Source organism: Halichondria panicea, chromosome 5 (assembly GCF_963675165.1).
Source record: "Halichondria panicea chromosome 5, odHalPani1.1, whole genome shotgun sequence".
Classification (NCBI taxonomy): Eukaryota; Metazoa; Porifera; class Demospongiae; order Suberitida; family Halichondriidae; genus Halichondria; species Halichondria panicea.
The window spans coordinates 6,474,884-6,496,636 of record NC_087381.1 but is presented as its reverse complement, the minus strand read 5'-3'; the positions used below and the strand labels follow the sequence as shown (position 1 = coordinate 6,496,636).

The 21,753-nt window shown below is 41.3% G+C and overlaps 2 protein-coding genes across 5 annotated transcripts in view; both read right to left on the bottom strand.

The window, feature by feature from the left end:
* The window catches only part of LOC135335894 (uncharacterized), a 34,887-nt gene that overhangs the window by 7,116 nt on the left and 6,018 nt on the right, over positions 1-21,753 (bottom strand). For 2 of the 3 annotated variants that reach the window (XM_064531563.1, XM_064531564.1), the window contains 4 exons: positions 19,121-21,417; positions 18,969-19,037; positions 18,462-18,799; positions 17,989-18,163 (listed from right to left, as the gene is read on the bottom strand). In XM_064531563.1, the coding sequence (XP_064387633.1) occupies positions 18,148-18,163; positions 18,462-18,799; positions 18,969-19,037; positions 19,121-21,417 (2,720 nt within the window). In that variant the 3' untranslated portion in view covers positions 17,989-18,147. Of the gene's footprint in view, positions 1-17,988; positions 18,164-18,461; positions 18,800-18,968; positions 19,038-19,120; positions 21,418-21,753 lie in introns of those variants that run through there. The other variant, XM_064531565.1, reaches the window with a different exon arrangement.
* LOC135335849 (uncharacterized) lies at positions 350-15,506 on the bottom strand. 2 transcript variants are annotated; one of them, XM_064531439.1, is made up of 32 exons: positions 15,368-15,506; positions 11,542-13,074; positions 11,340-11,477; positions 11,042-11,272; positions 10,206-10,400; positions 10,014-10,136; positions 9,654-9,887; positions 9,305-9,454; positions 9,009-9,200; positions 8,486-8,845; positions 8,090-8,239; positions 7,792-7,986; positions 7,391-7,513; positions 7,031-7,258; positions 6,617-6,775; positions 6,030-6,224; positions 5,678-5,797; positions 5,364-5,591; positions 5,132-5,278; positions 4,828-5,025; positions 4,302-4,493; positions 4,054-4,245; positions 3,744-3,976; positions 3,261-3,404; positions 3,118-3,212; positions 2,355-2,877; positions 2,269-2,311; positions 2,039-2,142; positions 1,864-1,985; positions 1,543-1,811; positions 1,348-1,414; positions 350-987 (listed from the first exon to the last, which is right to left on the bottom strand). In XM_064531439.1, the coding sequence occupies exons 1-32, from the start codon at positions 15,459-15,461 to the stop codon at positions 456-458; spliced, it is 7,509 nt and encodes a 2,502-aa protein (XP_064387509.1). In that variant the 5' UTR covers positions 15,462-15,506; the 3' UTR covers positions 350-455. The 2 variants fall into 2 exon arrangements, with proteins under 2 accessions (XP_064387509.1, XP_064387508.1); XM_064531438.1 differs by having other exon boundaries at positions 2,039-2,152; positions 2,270-2,311.

Below are 21,753 nucleotides of genomic sequence, written 5' to 3'. Positions count from 1 at the left end.
AACATTTTAAACTATAGCTTGTATGAGTTAACAGTGAAATTTGGTTTATTCGACCAGAACTGAGGAGATCTACAACTCCTAGCTATACATAGATGCAGTTAGCTGGACTACAGGTTGGTTCCCTTCTGAACCACACTCATTCACACACATTCGTTATACAGTACAATAATTGATTTCTCCATCATCACATCACACTCATTATGGTCTAACACTAATCCCAAGCACAATCATCAAGAGCATATAGCATTGACTATCTCCATCTGCTTGTCTTCCTAGCAGCCCATGCATCCTATAGTTTTATAACAGGATCCTCTCATGTGCTCCTGCTTATAACAATTATTATAGACAATTAAACTTCCCACAACTATTGATTATGTATGCATGTGATAACAGTCAACCTTCTATAAGTATATATACAAACTCAGGTATTTATCTTGTCTCTTTTATTATACAAGTTAGTTCTTTTCTTCATTGCGTGGAGAACACTGCTTGCTTGATAATGTGTTCACGCTCGATAACTCCACTCCGACAGTGCTAGAATTATCTCGTGGATTAGTGCTTCCTTTCTCAGAAGACACAAAGTTATCAGTATTTGATCGACAGCTACTAAAGAGTTTTATCCATGTCTGGCGGAATTCAGTGCTTCGAAGACCATATATAATAAAAATTAGCACACCTTGAGAGCCTACAAAGATCGAGAATATCACTTGGAATGTGAATGACAGCTCCACAAGACCAGAGCTTGTTGATACTAGTCCAAAGCCCCAACCCAGGCCAAGTACAACCGATAGGCACATTGCAATGACCAAGTTCTTCTTAACATTCCTCAACTGTTGACATACGGAGCTCTCGTTTAGTGACTGCAGGTTTCTAAAATGCTTGCAAATGGACACCATGATGGCAACAAACACGATCCAGTTGAATACGTAGATAATGACAAAAGGAAGAATGAATCCAAAATAGAAAGGCCATTCAGTAGGACGACAGCTGAATGAATAATGATGTGTATATAATTATGTGATCAATGGGCCGAGGGTCTGGCGTAATACCGTATATACATGCCACATGCATGTTATATGAGGGTGCATGACTTGAACTACACATGCATGCAGAACTTAGCATCCGAATTCAGTATTATATTAAGTGTGCATGCTGTAGCATCGTCATCAGGCTGATTTACCGTAGTATAGCAGGTGTATTTCATGGGTATAAACTTTCACCTTTTTTCTTCACTAAAAATAACGCGAAATTCTTTCTAACGGTGTTTCTGCAAATTTATACCCTCAAATTGATTATACCCGCTACATTGTGAAAAATTAAAAAATTATAAGATTTCCAAGTACTTACTAATATGGGTTGCTGTAGTACTGGTGTCCCGCCCCCACACTGATGACAACAATCATAAAGGGTAGTACTGCATGTGGAGTAATTAAGCACTCTAACTATAATTATACAGACAAGAAGCACATCAACAAAACTGAATGCACTATCAACTCATGAGTACCCAAGCGATCCCTCATGCCAACATTAGCGATTGCTTACACCAAGCTGGAAGTCCAGCCTTCAGCATGAACTTGGAGGTGAGGGACTGAGATCCCATTACCACTACCAGTTTGAGGTAGAGCCAGACAGCTTCTACAGCCGCCCAGGAGAAGAACACTAAAAAGAAATATTGCAGGAGGGCAGACATGACCCCACAAAGAGGTGGGACACCAACAGTGAACCCTCCAATGAAGAAGGTGACGTACAGGCATATCAGTGAAATACTCATGTTGATGAGGATTTGATTCTGCTTATCAGCGAGGAGCTTCCTACGGAATAGAATAGAAAAACGTCGAACAAACTGGGCAGGTTGCTACTTACTTGCTGATAAAAATGGTGAATATAAACACCAGAAGACATATTACAGACAAGCCCAGGCCAATGTATGTGATGGTGCTCAAAGCAATTGCAAGATTTTCAGGTAATGACATTGGATTTAAATCCTGTAATCATGAGGATAAATCAGTATAGTAATATAGACAGTCATTAAACTTACAAAGAGTATTCCAAAGTGGCCCAATTGTCTGCACTCGCAATCTTTTCTCCCATTGGAACTGGTTATCTCTCTACATCCAGCAGTGTCCCAAGCTCCAAACTGATCTGAAATAGCCGGCATTAGAAATTAAGACTTTGTTATAAGTATAAAACTATTAAAGCTGTAAAGTTTTTTTTCAAATAATAATACTGTGAATTAAGCGTGTTACTGCTTAATGTGAGGGCACTTACCTTGAGTCTTATACACAGCACAGCTACTGTTTTCGATATTATCCTGCAGACAAATTAATTTACTGTTAATTTGTTCATAATTATACCGTCATTCTGATCAGAAAGCTTGTCCGTACTGGTACTGTGAGCACTGTCTTGTTGGTCTGCAGACAAGCTAGTCTTGCAGCCACCACAATAGATCCCACCTGATTAGTACTTCTGTTCTCAGGAAGGAAAAGCACATCAGACAAGAAAACAGAGTAACTTAGTCTCTGCCGAAGTGAAAGATTTGTTGTAGGGCATTCTTCAAGAATCAAAGGGCTTAAACGTAGAGAGGCTGTTGAGTTTTCGGTGTCTTCACTAAGGGAATCAATCTCAGATCTGTTATTAGTCATGTAATCATTAGCTGTCATCAGAGCATCTTGGTCGATAACGCCAGTATTGTTCATTGCCTCTTCGACAGGGCCTAAATCAACAACGAATGTCTGGCCCTGGAAACTGTCAGGGTCTAAATCTTGCACTGTCATAGCAAATGTTTCAAAACTTAAAACAGTCTGATTGCTTGTGGAGTTTGTGGAAACAGTTGAAGTATTGAGATTGTCCAGAAATGTTTCGAGGCTTGCAAGAATCCTATGCCGAGAGGGTAAATAATATTATCAGCGTAAACATATTCTGGCAAAGATGACAGCATAATAATTTCTAACTAATAATGGGTTTCAACTTAACACATAATTATACATACAGGGAAGGGAAAACAGCCAAAAAATTGGATAAGAGAAGGACTGTCATAAAATACATAGCGGGAGTCAGCACCTTTTGTAAGGCTTACATGAATAAACAACCCATAATAGTATATTACTTGCAACATACCTTGTTGATGAATTCATTGCCAGCTGGCTCTCATAGATGACGTCAACATCGGCTTGCTGAATATTGTCGATTGTTTGAAGATAGTTATCCCTCACCTGAATATGTGAAAGAGTCATAACTCATTGGCAAGTAACAATGTTCACCTCTTGGTTGACAGCAGCTTTTTCTGCTACTTGCTCTACTATTGCAGTAACCAAGGTGATTTGACTTGCAGTCAGATTTTGAGGTTTGGATGTAATGTTGGCAATCTGATTGGACACTTGAGTTGTCATATTTGATGAGAGTCCCTAGTAAAGGGAAAAGTGATTCATTTCAGTACAGCAAAATGAATGAGGAATTCAGCTAGCTCTAACTACCGTATAGCAGGTAAATTTCGTTGGTGCAAACGTTCGTATGAACTGTCCATTCGTATTTTAAATATTCGTACAGCTCAGGATAGCTGTGACGTTGAATCCATTGCGGCTTAGTTATAATAATATGAAATACGAAAATAACCCGCTATATGGTAACTAAAAGACAACATTTTGGTTGGTTGGCTATAATTATAGAATTAATTAAATAAGCAATGTTTTAGTCATGCAGTTTTCTAACAGGTATATTATTTTTAACTTCCTCAAACCACTCACTAGTGTAATCTCACACAATTCCCGGGATATGTCTGAAAGTGTAGTCTCACAGCTGCTGAGGTCAAGCTCATCCTTCCACATACCTCCCTCACTGATTGACCCAGAGCACTGTCTGCTGACATTCCCTGCGAACACACCCAATACCTCAACACATGGACAAGGGGACAGTGCAGTAGACCCTAGTGCCGTGTTGGGCCAAGAATGACTCTGGTATATCTCCGCTTTACAACCAGCTGTAGAAGTTAGTGCATTTTACAAGACACATAAAAATGTTGCAAGAGTAGATTAGTTCAGAGATTGATAAACTTACGAATACAAGTTGGAGCTGTCATATCGAACATTCCTGAGCCAGCGTTCTCCACACAAGTTCTGCTCACTGGGCCGGCAATGTTAAAGCCATCATTACAAGTGTATGAGGCAACAGTGCCTATCGGCCGTGGCATGTTAGTAGAACTGTAAGCAATGTCTCCATTAGCAATAGCAAGCAAGTCAGCACACATAGCTGGAAAGGTATCAGTTTTTTAGATACTATGAATGTAATAAAGATGGTCCACTCACAAATCATAGAGCAAACAGGTTCCATACCAGAGAATATTCCGTCAGATTGACAATCTCTAGTTATGTCTCCACTGAGAAAGAATCCATCTTCACAAACGTAGCTGGCCGTAGTTCCGACGTCATAATTAGAAGTGTTATCAGGAAGATAAGAGATCATTCCATTGGCTATCTCTGGCAGAGGAAGGCATTGTGCTGTGGGAGAATAAAGCTGCATGAACCAACTTGTGTTTCAATAAACGATTTTGTGGTTTTCTGAAAGATTAAAAGAAGCTCTTTACTCATTTTAGGAAAACGTCCATGATATTTTCAGAGAGATACCAACTGAAAGACCTGCGTTTCATAAAACCACAAATCATTGAAATTGTGTCCACCAGAACTAAAATTATGGCCTTTCAAAAGGATCAAACATACAAACAGGCCCACCAACAATGCTATTGGGGGTCAATATTATTATAGTCACTTGACTCACATACTTAACTTGGGTATACTGATTTGACATTATTTTATGAAGCACAGAGATACTTACCATCGCTGTGTTGTATAATAACTTGGGTTGTGTCTCTAGATATGATTACTCCAGATTGATCCACTCCGGTGATAAATATGGTGAAGGACTCTGTACCCTCGCCTGGTATTCCATCCTCGATGATGTCACCCGTGAAGCATGCCTCTGTCTCACCAGCTGCTATCAGTAGCTCAGAGGGAATAGACGAGGAGGTGTAATCTGTGTGTGTGTGTGTGTGTGTGTGAGGGGGAGGGGGGATTAGGTGTCATGTGCGGAGGGAATAATTATGTTAATTGACTTAAAAAAAAGGACACTTCTCACACACCTTGTCCATCTATAGCAGAGCCGTCTTGTATTGCTAAGGAGACAATGATATTCTCAGCGGCAGATATGTTCAGACGCACACACATTCTGAACATTCCATCACTTTCTTCCACTGTCACTGATTCAACGTGGAATCCAACTGACACTTCTGTGTGTGTGTGGGGGGTGGTGGTGTGGGGGCGTGTGTGGGGGAGTGGCTGTGAACAGCTACTGTCCTTTACTCAATTAGTTACCATCATTATCTCTCACTTGCACCTCAGTGGAAGTGATCGTCCCGGTAACGACTCCACTGGGAGAGCCAATGATCTCCAAGTTGGCAATGTATCGCTCCAACACTTCCAGTCCCAACTCATCATCACCGACAGGAAAGTCGATTGTGATCATTTGCTGATTGGCAGAGAATGTGATAGTGCTATCAATACCTCCTGCATTCACCGTGATGCCAGTCTGTGTACTGGGACCTGTGTAAGTACATAAACACGTACTGCAGGTGACTGTGTACATGTAATATAATTTACTATTTCTAGGCTATAAATACAACACGAACCTCCAGTTACTCTGATATCAAATGGGAAGTTGGTTGCAGCATTCTTGACAATAGTTACAGAGCCAGTTCCAGATCCCTCATCAAAAGAGAAGGTTGCCATGGAGAAGCTGACACTCACCACTGCAAGTTGCAAATACCAAAACGTTAACTACCAGTAAACTTTCTTTTAATTGGATGTTACAAACTAGAGTTGTGGGCAGTCATGGATCATCGCAGAACATTATATATAGCATATTGTTTGAAGGGCTTTCAGAGAGCTATGGAATATACTTACATACTTCAGAAATTGAACAATCCTAGCTAAAGTTTCAGACAAACAAAAACGTTGCTATTAAAATAACTCATCACTCACTATCATCGTCTACAATGGTGACCTCACTCTGGGGCTGACTAACGGGCAATGGTTCCTCGTCAGCTGAAGCTCCAACTATTACAGCTCGGAAGACTTCATCACCTTCCACAACGACATCGGTAATAATCCCCACGGTGAAGCCAGCGGATGTTGCAAATGCTGGGATGGTTATCTCCACCATTGTCACGTTGTAGTCTGTGTATGCAGTGGAAAAGCATTGTGAGTGGCTATAATATTGCATGAGGTACAATCAATGGAGTTAAAACTTGCACAATGAAAAATCATGCATTTGAAGGAGAAACAATTTTTTACACCAGTTTAAGTAGCCAAGTGTTAAGCCAAGTGAGCCAAGTGTTAAAATACTTGCTTGTTAACATTGAAACCTGCATATCTATGACGGTCACCCTTGCATGGTGTAATATAAATTAAGAGGTGACCTACCAACACAGGTACAAACAAACATATCATCAGCTATGGAGACTTTAGGGTCCATTAACCTGGCTGTATTTTATCATGTAGAGTAATTACTTTATATAATTATAGGGTGACCAAAATAGACAGACTTCACTGTGTATTAAATATCTTACCAACATCAGCCGTTGCTGGTCTTACTCCGCCAATAATATCTTGAGTGATAACGGTGATTTCCACCGGACGAGCTGCTGGAGTGCTCACAATGTTGAGGGTAACACTACCTTCACTTTCAGAAACAGGCACTTGGTCATTGACAAAACCAACAGAAAATTCTGGGGAGGTCAATAAAAATGAGTTGTATAAAACAGAGAAAATAAGCAATAAATGTGTCATAGCAGTGTTAGTTAATTAATACCTCTGTAACTAATGACGCTAACCATATACGGGGAATGAGACCAATCATGCATGCACCATAATACATACATTTTATACATTTACCATTATCCCATCGCTAACTCTCATGTTATTAGAAACACGGTGAGTGTCTTCACCCACACCCACACAGATGCACCCATGATCACACTCACCATCATCATCTTGTATCCTGATAACAGTCACACTGGGCGTGCCGAATTCCACTCCAGTAGGTGCGTTGTTAAGGCTCAGCGTGGCAATTAGTTCCTCCACCGCCTCAAGGGCAAAGTTATTGTCATTGATGGGAAATGTGATGTCAGACGAACTGGTACCGGCTGGGAAGGTTGCAGTGACGTCAATGGATCCACCGGATGGGGCTATGAACTGGGTATCACTGAGAGCTGTGTGTGTATGTGAGTGGGTGGGTAAGTGGGTGTGTGAGTGGGTGGGTGAGTGGGTGTGTGTGTGAGAGTGGTAATTTGTTCACAAATTAGGTGCTGCACTCTATATACTCAGTAGCTATGACAACGTACGTGCAGTAACAGTAAATGAAAAGTCAACAGGAGAGGGTCTTGAGGTCACCACTCGAATAGTGCCTGTAACCTCGTTCTCAACAAAGTTGTATTCAATTTCTCCGAATGACACGGTAACTGGTGCTGGTGGTTGGGAGGAGATACATTAATTGAAGTGCGAGCACACTAGCTCAAAATAAAGGGATTATAGCTAGGCAAAGCTATAACCATGCAAGAGGCCAATCTAGCACCATTATTATAATTTTATGGAAGTGCAACACGTTGTAAAAATGTGGGGTTGTATATATATACCACATACAGTTGGGTATAATATATAGCCCACATTTAGACCTTTGAATACTATCTGCTTTACGATAATTATGCATTCAGTTCTACAAGAAAATAGTTTTAGTGATCTTTACCATCTGAATCCAGGATCTGGACAGTAGCCTCGGCTGGACCAGCGACTACACTAACTGTGTTGATCGAACTGATAGAATTACTGAAGGTTTCAGGGGGTGTCTCTCCTGCTACGCCATCCATCGTTATGGAAACGGTTCTGGACACACTAGTTTGACCGGCTGGAATGTTCAGAGAGTAGCCAGCAGAGTCGTAATCTACGAGAAAAATAGTTTTGGCACTGGAGAGATTTAACACATTAGTTTGGCACTGACCCTAATCTTAACAACGGTTATCACTAAGTATTGCAGACATACGTACCGATACCACCACCAGTGGCTGTTCCGTCAGTGTTGATGACATCAAATGACACGTCTCTGACAGCCTCTCGGTTGAGCACATAAGAGAGAGTGACTGAGCCGTCAGATTCTTGAGCACTGTATGTTGTCTGACCCACACTCACACTGACCTCTGCATAATATAACCACACATTTATATTGTAGCGCTATAACACAGTAATAGGACAACGCAATTTGAGTGAGCATTTGCAGCAATAATTATACTGACAGTAGCTATAGGCTAGTACTTGCACAATGTTAATTGTGACTGCAATAATTATTGCAACAAATCCCAGTGTGTGAATATCATATAGTCTCAGTATACGTGCAGCTGTGCATGTTGTGTTGCCATTAGCAACTACGTACAAGCTCCACATACCGTCATCATCCACCACTTGCACATCGGCTTGAGAGATGGCTGCCAGAGATACTCCACCAGCAATAGCCTCAGGAGTAAGGGAGAGAGATGCCACATACATCTCCAGATCCTCCAGACCAACCTCGTCGTTATTGATGTTAAACGGCACTCGAACAGTCGTCTGGCCGGCAGGGAATGTCACCTGACCAAGAAGACCAGCTGCCGACACAACCACAAAGTCTTGAGTGCTGGGGCCTCCATTAACGTTGAATGTGAAGCTTTGTGCAGCTGGTATGTTGCTCACGATATCCACAAAACCTTGACCACCCTCAACATTCTCAGCAAACGAGAATATCGCCATGCTAAACATAATCTGAATAGCTGCAAAAAATAACACAATTGATAATCAATATTATAAAATCGAGTTCAAGATAAACCAAGCTACAGATTATGTTACACGGTGGTTTGCTTATACTTATATAGATTAAATCTGTGATCAATTTTGACCGTGATTTCTTCCTAGCTACAAATGAAAGTAACATACCATCTGAGTCTTGAATGGTAACTGTGGCATCAGGTTCACCCGCCCCCACACCATCAGTGCTGATGCTGGATATGCTGTTGACAAAGTTCTCGGCTCCTTCAAATCCTAGATTGTCCATCGTTATGGAAACACTTCTGGTCACACCAGTTTGACCGGCAGGAATGTTCAGAGAGTAGCCAGCAGAGACATAATCTACAAAGGGATCGAGAAAATTAGTTTTGGCACTGCAGAGATAGTTTGGCGCTGACCCTATAATCTTAACAACGGTCATCACTAAGTATTGCAGACATACGTACCGATACCACCACCAGTGGCTGTTCCGTCAGTGTTGATGACATCAAATGACACGTCTCTGACAGCCTCTCGGTTGAGTACATAGGAGAGAGTGACTGAGCCGTCAGATTCTTGAACACTGTATGTTGTCTGACCCACACTCACATCGACAGCTGTGTGGGCATATTGACATTCCATTAGAACAACAATTAATCATTTGTTTGTAGCTGGATGATAGCCAGTCTTCCCGTTACAATTAATTTGATTGCAAAGAGAATAAAATGACACAGTCTTCATTGCACAGTGTATACACAACATCATAGAGTGTCCAAATACAATGTGTAAGTATATATTTATAGTGTATAGATATACCGTCATCGTCCGTGACTGACACAGTGGCTTGAGTTAGAGCTCCCAAAGAGTGTCCAGCGGCCATAGCCTCAGAGGTGAGAGAGAGAAATGCCAAATACGTCTCCAGATCCTCCAGACCAACCTCATCGTTATTGATGTTGAACGGCACTCGGACGGACGTCTGCCCGGCAGAGAGTGTGAACCGACCAGGAAGACCAGCTGCCGACACAACCACAAAGTCTTGAGTGCTGGGGCCTGCAATAACGATTAGTGTATCAAGTAATAAATGTGCAAGAGGCTTTAAATTATAGCTCTTAAAAGCATGAAAATGCTCATTATAATAATTGTACACTGACACAATTCACACTATGAGCTACTTACCTCCGGTTACTATGAAGTCAAGGTCTTGAGTGGGAGCCATGTTTGCCACTATCTCCACGAAGCCTTGTCCATCACTCTCACTGAATGAGAACGTGGCCCTACTGAACATAATCACAACCGGATCTGCAGGGAAGCAAAGTCATCATACGATCTTGTATAGGATGCCAAAATACTGACAGTGGGTCTACTTACTTGTCACTCCGCAGCTTGGTACACTTCCTGACCACACTCTATTCTCACAAGTTCTTGTAGGTTCTCCCATTATAGTTCCAACATCACACATGTACATGGCAACTGTTCCGTATGGTCGACCATTAATCTCTGAGAAAAACTCAAAGTCGTATGAGATGGATCCACCAGAGAAATCAGGTAGGTCAGGACAGGCACCTATAATAAGGGGATGGGCAATATACAGCAATCTTGATCATTATCACACAAGGCCCGTAATGTAACAACGATTGATCCATGCACTATATTCATTGGCTAACAACAATCAATGTTATGCTCAAACACATGCAGAACGCTATGATTTCCTGTAAACACACTCAAGTATACGTAATTACAGAAGAGAGCAACTGAATGCATGCATGCACTTGCATGTTTAGTAGCCAGCATTCTAGTGTGTGCCTTCCACTACAAGCTAACTGTTTCAGGAAACTAGATACATCAAAGTAGCACTGACCACAACCATCTGCTTGTGTGGTCACTAGGAATTACAAGTAGCCAGTATTCTAATGTGTGCCTAGTTTCCATGCACTATAAGCTGTTTCCAGGAAACTAGAGTGATCGTACATCAAAGGATAATCTATGATCATATAATTATAATTATGACCACAACCATCTTGCTTGTGTTCTCAATGAAACACTGCCCATCTGTTGGTTGCCAAGCTTATTGTCCCACAATTACATTCTCCCCATGGCCACAGCTGTCATTATTACCACCAAACAATACAAGTGGCTTTCATGTGGGGCCACTACAAAGAAACTTGTTGCTATGGTAGTAGCCACCACCTTGAAGTGACACTCACCTTGATCATCAATAATGGTTATGGTGTACCGAGTTCTGGGCAGGTAGCAGTTCTCTCCTGCAACACACAGCACCATCACCTCCACAACTTCCACTGGCTCTGGAATGTTATCATCCAAAATAGTGACTACGTATGGAACACGAGGTAACGTGTCGCCAGCTCTCCATCGCAGGTTGCCATTTTCAGTGGGCCCACCATTATTTTGTGGCTGAGGATCATTATAATCAGAACCTGCATGGAAGTCATTGATTACCAATTATACAACAAGACTTACTGCGTAATGGTATGAACTAAATACCTGCTATGGCTGAGAGGTCTTGAGTGTCAGCAAATGCTCTACTACGCCCTGACTGATCACCACGGGTGATACTAAACATGAGATCAACCGTTCCAACAGTTTCCAGTACAACTCGATCCACTGCTCGAATCCAGGCCACTACATAAACAAAGAGAAAAATGTAATGTTAACGTATAATGACAAGAATTTTCCGAAAACTTACATCCAACTGGCTCCATTTCAAAAGGCAAAGGATAAGCAAATGAAACCTCTCGAGCGTAGCCGTATGCAAATCCCCAGAATGCTCCACCTTCAATGTTGTCGTAAGAAAGGTTAAAATTACCTACGCCCAAAAATCTGGTAGCTCCGTAAGCACACACCTCATTTGAACCACCTACTAAACAGTTGATGGCTTCGTATTGGTCGGGAATGTATGTTTCTCCATTTACACGAAACCTCTGCCGATCTTGTGGGGAATTATCAAAGATGCGAGTGGGCAAGATGTAGCTTATAAATCCCTGAAACTGAGTAGTCAAATTTTTGGCTGTACTGAGACTATAACTATTCAAATAAGAGTTAACTGGTGGTATATAAACGAGAGATGGATCTCCAATCGGATTAAAAGGAAGTGGTGGATCCTGAATGTTTTGAAGGTTGTCAATCAAGTTTCCAAGTGTGTAAGCAGCCATGGTAACGGGTTGAGAGGACGTAACACAACAATAGGTCTGAGAATCCTGAGGTGTCTGGCACTCAGCGTATTGTCCTGCACCCACTGTGGCCGTGTAAACACCATTTCCAGCGCTAACCAGTCCAACTCGATTATTCCCATCAGCTGAACTTGGTAAACACTCACAATTGATTGTTACTTGTGCTCCAGCCCCAAGGGAGCCAATTCTGTACAGTTCACCGCTTTGTCTGACAGCAAAGGGAGCCATGAAAAACAGGTCACCATATGTTGGATGAGGTGGCAATTGTTCTACAAGATAGTCGCAAGTTCCATCATCAGTAGGAGTTCCACATTGATGTCCAGAAAATACAGCCAATGGCTTGTCAGAAGTGATGATAGAGCCGGTAAGATCGTCAAGATTGCTAATCATCACAGTGTCAAAACGATTGAAAGCCCTCCCATAAGTTGCTTCGACTCGAGCACTTGGGTTGCCAGAACTCGGTAGCACCCATGCGGGATGGGTTTGAGTTTGGGAGGCTTGTACACTGACAGTAGTGTCATCTTGACAAGGAGTAAAGAGAAATCGACTCTCAAATCGTTCTCCACCGAATACATCAGATGAAAAGATGAAGTACTTGTAATCTGTCGCACCTGGAAACTCGACACAGTTGATAGCCATGTACGCATCAATGGAGATCAATTCATCATTGAGCACATATATAGTGAGCTCATCGTTTGCATTTTCTGCTGTTATAAACAGTCCCTTTTGTCTTTCAGCTTCATCGGTTTCTCCATTGTTTTGCACGGCTATGTCTTGTTGGCCACCTCTTCCTGCCAGCAGATTAATAAAAGTGAAATCTCCTTGTCGAGCGATTTCCGTGCGAGACCACAGCCCAGATCCAGGAGAGGTCTCAGTGAATCCTGTTCCATTCACTCCTGGCCATCGTGTCTCTAGGGTGAAACGTGAGCTCTCCTGTTGAGTGGTAATGAAAAGACCAATTTGCTGTTCAGTAGTTCCTGCAGTTCGCGCGTGATTCTGCATGAAGGCAAGAGCAAATCTGCTTCCTCTGGTGTTCGGAGCAGTAGGATCTGCAGGGGTTTTGAATTTTCTAGCAGTTATGAATCATTACCTGAAACCTTATTCTGTAATATTCACTCAAATTAATATACGTTTAGACCATAGTTGATAAGATCAAGAAAAAAGTGCCTCAGAGCAGGTATACTAGTATACCTATTTACTTAGTACACCTAGTATTCCGTTGTCAAGTAATTGCATGTAGCCAAGCCTCGGAGGCAAGGTTTGCGCATGCGCATAGCATCTAGACACTGTTTTGTCAGTTTCTATATATATGTGATTAGAAGCCTTCAGCCACTTGTAGTACCTAAATCAGTGCCTTTGGACTTCTAAATCCCATATAGACTGACACCTCCAAAAAAGTGTCTAACTATTATATAGATACAGCTGATACAAGACCATTGCACTTACTGCTATCCAGGGTGGGATCAATTCATCACTAGCTCCAAGTGATATATGAAGGAGGACAGACAATAGGAACATGCAACACAAACTTTGTGAGCTAGCCATAGTCTAAACTCGACAGAATCTTCACTAGGAATGGTTGAACTTTACTTTACTCACTAACTTTACTTTACTCATAGATCTATAATAGCCTTACATATACAACTTCGATCAACTGCTTGGTTGACACAGATAATGGTTCGTTGTTATTGTGTTATTGTTTTTATTTTTGACATCACATTGTCCACTATCCTCATCAGCCAAACCAATAGGCTCATAATTGTTACTCCAGGTTGTCAGCTTCTTCTTCTTCAGTGTTGATTATAAGTATAGATCCCCTGTTAAAAGCAACACCATAGAACATGCCTTGAGCTGTCACATTACTAAATAGTCAACCATGTTCCTCCACCTCAGTTTATAAATTATAGTCCTGGACCTAGCTCCACCCACAAAACGGAAACATCCAGCTCCTCCACCAGTTTTGCAGCAAACAACACTTTCCAAGAAACAAGCGGCTCGTACTATACTCTCACAAAGCGAAAGGAAGACATCTAAGCAAGAATTTGCAGCAAACAAGCCCAGCAAACGAGCGGCTCTATACTACTCTTGAACAAAGCCAAAGGAAGAAGCCAAAGCTAGAACCCCAGCACTTCCATACATCCAGCTCCTCCCCCATGCAGCCTTGCAGCAAAAAAAGTACAGCACACTGCCCAAGAAACGAGCGGCTCCTATATACTACTCTCAAACAAAGCCAAAAAATACTCTAGAGCTTCTCTCTTCCATTCTAGTTCTGTTATTATGTTACTAGACAAAGTATAGCTACAATAATTTTCTTTTTGTAAATGACAATACAATCAGTGTATAATATCGTAGTTTGTAGCCCAGAGCAATCTATAGTACCGGTACTATAGCTTATAGTTCCCTGCTAAATACACTCGAATGGGATCTAATATACCTTAAGGCGACATATTTTAATTCTTGCAAGTTGTGATTCTAATTACTTGCAAGTGATTTTAATGAGATTCATTGCAATTTCCAATAATCTGCGAGTACACATTTTTGCGATTTTACTCTCATTCGCAGAAATAGCAGAAATTAATACTTGCGAACGTAATCATGTCATCTTAAGGCAGTAAAAGATTGGGCAACACGAGCTTATAACTAGGCCCTGATAAATTATGCTCGGAATATTTTAGCATAATAGGTGTCTCAAGAATAATTGGGCATCAATGTCCATTTTTGGTAAAGATCATTACATTAAGTTTTGATAAGGATGTTCTCATGGGAAAAAGGCTAAAGGTGTCTATGAATCAGCTGCCCTTCTTTTAGGAAGACTTAATTTTGAGTGTCGGAATATTTCAACTGAGTCAGCGAGAAATACAGAATCAGTTGCATGTGTGTTGTGTTTATATATACGTCTTAACTTATTTTCTTTAATCAGAGAATAATCGGATTTTTAGGAGAATAAATAGGCACATTTTTCAAGAATTAATAGAATAATGGGTGAAAAAAAGCATAATTTATCAGGGCCTACTTATAACGGAACATATAATTATGCACACATTGTATAATACTGTGCTGTGATGGAAAGCATGAACAACGATCGGCTATAATAGCACATCGCAAACAATTGTTTGATTAAACACAAACATGCGTTATTATATAGTTTCATTACACTCACAGATGCATAAAAATGCAAACATGCAATTATTAACTTTCTCAGAACCTACATATGTAAGCACACTCACACGCACATCTCCCTGAGTCTAAACACACTCGAGTCTCAAATCCAACTTTAGTGTGTACAAGCACTGGTTATATTATCATAGAAAAGCATGCACGTGCACATGCAACACCACTTACTGACATCCATGGTGGGATCATCACCAGCTCCAAGTGATATATGAAGGAGGACAGACAATAGGAACAAGCAACACAAATTGTTGGAGCTAGCCATAAATTATAGTCTAAACTCGACAAAATCTTACTGGGAATGGCATTATTTCTGTCACTATCCTATATAGCCCATAATACATATAATTATTATGACATCAACCTGCTTGGTTGACACAGCTAATGGCAATTTTGTTATTGTTATCTTTATAATTATACTTTCGACATCACACTATCCATTATTTGTCAGCCAAACCAATAGGCTCATAATCATTACTCCAGGTTGTCAGTCTCTTGCTATACACCTATATAATACTGTTTAAAGCAACACCGTAAAAAACTAGTTTCAGAATTAGTTTATAAAGCTTCCTAAGGCTCATGCATAATGCTCATGCATAATTGTCCTGCATGCACCCATGGCAATAAGAGGTGCATTAAGTGTGTGGGTAGGTGTTACAGGTGTACGTGCATAATTATATTAAAAATAACACTGAAAGTATTCTTTAGTCGGCTATGAATGATAACAATGAAAAAGTTTTAATATGGGTCGTGAGCACACATTCAGTATGGACACATAATTATACTGATCGCCCCCCCCCCCCCCCTCGCGCCTGTCGTACCAGCCTCGATTCCAGGCCGCACTTGTTCTGAGAGTGAAGGCCCTGTATAGTTCAACACCTGTACAATCAGTTACTTAGTTCGAACCAGTAACCACACCTTTCACATGCACCTTCTCTACATATAATGGAGACAAGTAAGTCTATAGTGCTGACAGATTTGATCAGCTATATTTTTCTCTTTTCTTAGTTCTGCACTAAATCTCGATCGACATGTTAATGCATAAGGATTTTTGCACAACAAACACAAAACAACCGTTCATTAGTCTGAACCAGCTAGCAGTGGCGTGTACAATGGGGGGCTTTGGGGGCTTGAGCACCCCCCTGTCCTCCCAGACAACCATGAAACTAATCCTATCACTCAGTACTCTAGCTAGCTAACTTTGTAGCTCCAGAGATACGTGCAGCTTGATCTCATTGACAACGATTACAAGTCATGACCACGCCCAATTGAGCATGCGCAATCAGTATTGCCATTCTAATGTTGTTCATAATAGCTGATCAAGATCCTCTGCATTCTCCCAGTCACCTCTTGCTCCACTGAGAGATACTGAGAAGCAATGACTAACACTAGAATGACTGAACATCCCCATTGCAGTGATTGACCAGTTTGCTAGGATGTACCCCAGGAGAATAGTGCATGGAGATCCTACAAGATGACTGACTCATAATTATGTCTTATTATCACGCTATGCATGTATTAGATCCCATTTGAGTGTATTTAGCAGGGAACTATGAGCTATAGTACCGGTACTATAGATTGCTCTGGGCTACAAACTACAACATTATACATTGTATTGTCATTTACAAGAAGATACACATGTAATAACATAAAAATTATTGTAGCTAGATGCTTTGTCTAGTATCATAGTAACAGAACTAGAATGGAAGAGAGAAGCTCTAGAAGAGAATAGTAGGAGCCGCTCTTTTCTTGGGCAGTGTGCTGTACTTTTTTGCTGAAAGGCTTGCATGGGGGAGGAGCTGGGAGATGCGCCGCAATAAATGCGAGGGCGTAAAATCGCGCTCGCCCCATTTTTTCTGTACTCTTGAGCACCCTCCTGCTTCAATCTCTAGAAACGCCCCTGAGCTAGTACAATGGAACCTTCATTAACGGCCACCTCCGAAGTACAACCACATGCTATATAACGGCCAAAAGCTCAGGTCCGGATTGAAACTACAATGACTTCAATGCATGTAAAGCAACCTCTCAGGAGCAACCGCCTCTCTAATCCCAACAAGCTTTAGCAATGGAAATAACCTCCCGGAACGGACAGCCACACCCAGAATTAGCAGAAAAATTATTGCTGAGATAACATTATTTTGCACAATCGTGAAAACCTAGCTGTAGCTTGTCCCTACAGCGCCTTTTCAAAGCTTCAAAGAAGCAGTTATGGTGTCCGTTTTATGGAGGTTCCACTGTATATAACCACACCTCTCACACATCATGTGCATTGTGGGAGGCAAGCAGTATCATTTTGATCACTATACACTCTCAAATACACCAAGTATATAATTCAACAATGAATTTACCTCTTTGGGTACCGACTTGACTGCTTCAGTGTACTTTGATCACCACCAGCTGATGATGATATTGTAGTTCTTACTCTCTGGACCGGAGTTGCTGAGTATTGGAGCCTTTCTGATGACAGGGACCTCTCATCTATTGGAATTATGATTTAGCAGTGAATTTACCGCTTTGAGTATGGACTTAACTGTCACCACCAACCTGTGAAGAGGAGTCACTATAATTATGCAGTAAACTTCGCTCTTAGCATACACTTCTGATTGTACACCACATGAGAAGTTTCTACATGTTAACATTATAGTAATAGCTACATGCAGTATATAAATCTATCATAGTATGGTTGATCACTGCCACTTCGTTGGATATACTCTCTCCAAGTCTATGACCTCTTATTTGTAGCCTCCACACAAGGGAAGGTGTATCTACTTGGGTAAAGATCCTTAACGTAACAAGAGTTAAACAGATTAGATTTCACTAGTAAAGCCATGACTCACATTGGGAAAAATCACATACACAATAACAAGAATAATTATATAGCTACTGTGTGTTCAATTCAGTACAAGAGTCCTACACATAGCTCTAGCTTTACAGTCAGTCACTCTCAGCACTCATAGATGACTGGGTCTGCATGTAAAGAAGGTATACTAGTGATTCAAGCAGTACACATGATTTCGGGTATAAATCAAAGCTGGAAATCACTGAAACCATATAGCACACTGTATACAACATGTGCACTGTTAGAGGAAGTAATTGATCAAGTGGTAAACCACAACTGTAGTGATTAAGTGTACTCTCCACTTGGACGTAGATCTAGATTTTCTTCAAGTTAATTTGTTCTAGAACTGAGCTGCTGCTGAACTTTCAAATTGGAGAGAACCACCCTAGATTAAGTGTTCTGTGCATTTAACTGCGAACATACTACCTTTTCAAGTACTGGCAGATCTTGGTAACAATATCTTCCTTCCCTATATCGAATAATATACTAATCAGTGCTCTAAAGGTTGCTTCGCTGGGTTCGTGACTTCTCCAGATTGACAAACTGTTGATCACTGCCACTTGATTGCTTCTACTTAAATAAGTCTCTCGCCTCACGTCAGCTTGTTCATTGTCAGTCAACTTCAGTGGGTTGAGGTAGAGCTCCACATCATCAAAGTGCATAGCTACTGGAGCAAGGTCGTCTTGTACAATCTCTCGATCCAACTGCTCGTCAGTGAATCCATGCTTGACCACCATCTCATGGAGGCTGGTAGTCCCTGGATCCTATACACATCAGTAGTATAATAACCATACAAACAAACTCTGCATGGTTTGGGTGTAAACTCTAAAACAGCAAGTTTGTACATGTACATTAAAAGTAGTCCGAAACGCTCATTAAGGTGGGGCAAAGGAGTTGCAATTTACATTTATTGTACAGCTGCGAACAACGCACCTTTTGATCGTCATCACTGATACTAAGCACAGAGGGATCAATATCATCATGAGCCACACCAGCTAGACCCTGTATAATATACGTAGTACATGCATGAAGGGCTAGAGTATAATTAGACAGTCATGCATGTATATTCATAATTAAGCACTCACCAGAGGGTTTCTACCAGTGAAGACGCTGTACCTATTGAGAGTCTCCCTCAGACAGCTGTAAGTTCCCTCAGTCTCACTCCTCCACATCTCAAGGGCCTGGATCACCTCCTGTCTGGGACTGACCGACTGAATTTTGACAACTGAAGTTTGAGATGGACTCAGGATTATTCTGAACATACGACTGTTTCGAGCAACTTGATCTGGATTTTCATTATCTGAATTGATAACCAGTTCGGCAAAATGGGAAATGAAAGCTCCGGAGATTTTCTCATCTTTCTTGGTATTCTTGTCACTGTGGATACACTGTATGGTGGTTTGATCCAGGCCAGCGTACGGCTCAAACTGTAAGAGATGCTCAAAGGCGAGGCCAACTTGTTGTGTTGATTTGATCATTATTTTGTTGGAGGAGACAGCTGCTGCAATATCTTTGATGTTGACCAATGGGAGGTCAGAGGGATTTTTTAGAGGATGATAGACAACTAGCTTTGGATCAATCACAGTTTCTATCACATTCACATTGTGGCCAAAACATTCAACAGTCTCACGGATTGTGCTCATAATTCTGAAGCGATGAATCAGACCTTCAGGTCGAACTTTGTCAGTGCGCATTTTGAGAGCAAGAGATCGACCATTTTCAGCAAGCTCAAGGTGTGCGGTGATTCCATCATCGTCGCACCAGTAGATCCCATTCTTCCACACAGAGCAGAATCTTTGCAGAGAAGGGACATCACGCTGTACTCTCAGAGCAGGGGCAAGCCTGAAGGTGAACACTATCCTCAGAATGAGTACTTGAAGGCAGCGAGGGTCGAAAAACTCCGTGTCTTGAGAGGTTTGGAGTATCCAGCCAAAGTAGTACTTGATGCTTTGAGATTCTTCCCAAACATGGTCTGGAATTTCGATTCGAATCAATCCTGGAAAGAAGAGGTATCGAGTGTCAGACTCAAGAACAGAAGTATCTCTGCCAGTAGTAGCAGTAGAATCAATCTCCTTTGAAATGAAATCCAAGACTTGCTTGTCAGTGATTTCGAAACACAGCTCTAAGTGGGACATGAAGGCAATCAGCATCTCTGTGTCAAAGCCATCAAATTCTTTGCTGAATTTCGACAAAGGCACCACTCCAGTGCTTGAAGCTAGCTTGCAGTGTTGGCGGAAATTTTCAGGAGCAAACACGGTCCCAGTTACTCTGGATAGGAGTGTTGCTTGGTCAAAAACTAGGAAAGATTTTTGTGGAGAGCTGTCATTGCGGAGAAACAAGAGGAGACCTCTTTTATGCAGTTGGTCACAGATCTCAATAAGGTGAGGGACAGTGCTGGGTATGAAAGAAAGAACATCTTGAGTGCGTTTTGACAGACCTTCATTAAGATCACTCTCAATTTTCTCATAGATATTTCCCAAAGACAAAGCAAGGTCATCTTTGAAGCTTTCGGCAAGGTAAATGTAAAAGGTGTGAGCATTTAGGCTGATGGTTTCTGGAGAGCGGAGAATAGCGGAGCTTTTCTGAATCAGTTTTCTTGCTTTTGTTATGTCATCGGAATCAGCAAAACGACAATCCATTGGAATGAACTCTGTGAACTGAAACTTCGGGAATTGTTTGATGATGGGGGCAAATATGGCCTCTTTGGCTGGTGGATCTTCTCCCATTTTCTTTACCGTGTCAGCATGGCTACCAACTACTATCGCATGTGCTTTGCCTTTCAGATTGGTGCACTGGTTGTGGACAAGGGTCAACCAACGATACGTTGAATCAATAATCGCCTGCTCACTTTCTAAAAGCTTAGCACAGAGGATAATGATGGGTGGTGAGGTTTGAACAGCATTCTCCAGAATGGCACAGTGGCTCGTGTAAAACTCTTTCTGGCCAGCAAAATCAAAGTAGATGATTCTCCCAAACTCTTTGGTGTATATTTCGTACGGTATGATCCCCACTGTCCTCGCATCGACACCATCTACTGGTCTTGCCTTCCGTAGTTTAGACCAAAACCCTTTTGAGCTCATAATGGACTTCAACAGAGTGCTCTTCCCCACGCCACCATCGCCAATGATAAGCACAGACAGAGGAAGGTGTGGGGGTTGCTTGGAGGAGAGCCTTCCGATTAGCTTGCTGTGTTCCTTGTAGACATTGGTAGCCTTGGCTCCGTGTTTCAAGAGGAGCTTTATGATGTTAGGCTCATTGGCCAAATCGAGAGGTGTCTTGCCTTCTTTGTCGGTCACATTTGGATCACAATGACATTCTGCTAAAAGATATTCCACAGCTCTTTGATTTCGATTCCCTTTGACAGAGGCTAGCAAGAGGTAATCTGAAAAAACATAAATTCCACATAATTCACTGTTTTTCATAGACATATCGTCTTTCTTTTAATTACAGCACCAACTTCAAATTTATTTGAGCGCCAGGAATAATTTGCTGGTATTTAGGTAAGAAAATATTTACACACCATAAATTTTCGAGCAGTTAACGCGAACATTAAAACTGGGAGAAACTCCTACGTACCGGTGTTTTATACGTTGCACATGCAAAGCTTGTTAGGGTGGGTGAACCCTAATAATAATCATTAATACACAGTAAAAACAGATTCGTTATAATAACATAAAACATCTCAAATAAAATGCATCATTTGAAATTTAATGTAGAA

Coding starts and splice junctions, on each gene's coding strand:
- LOC135335849 (XM_064531438.1), bottom strand. CDS start 15,461: ATGGCTAGCTCCAACAATTTGTGTTGCTTGTTCCTATTGTCTGTCCTC. Junction 8,846..9,008: donor TACCATTCAAGACTCAGATG/GTATGTTACTTT, acceptor TATTTTTTGCAG/CTATTCAGATTATGTTTAGC. Junction 7,987..8,089: donor AGCCACTGGTGGTGGTATCG/GTACGTATGTCT, acceptor TTTTTCTCGTAG/ATTACGACTCTGCTGGCTAC.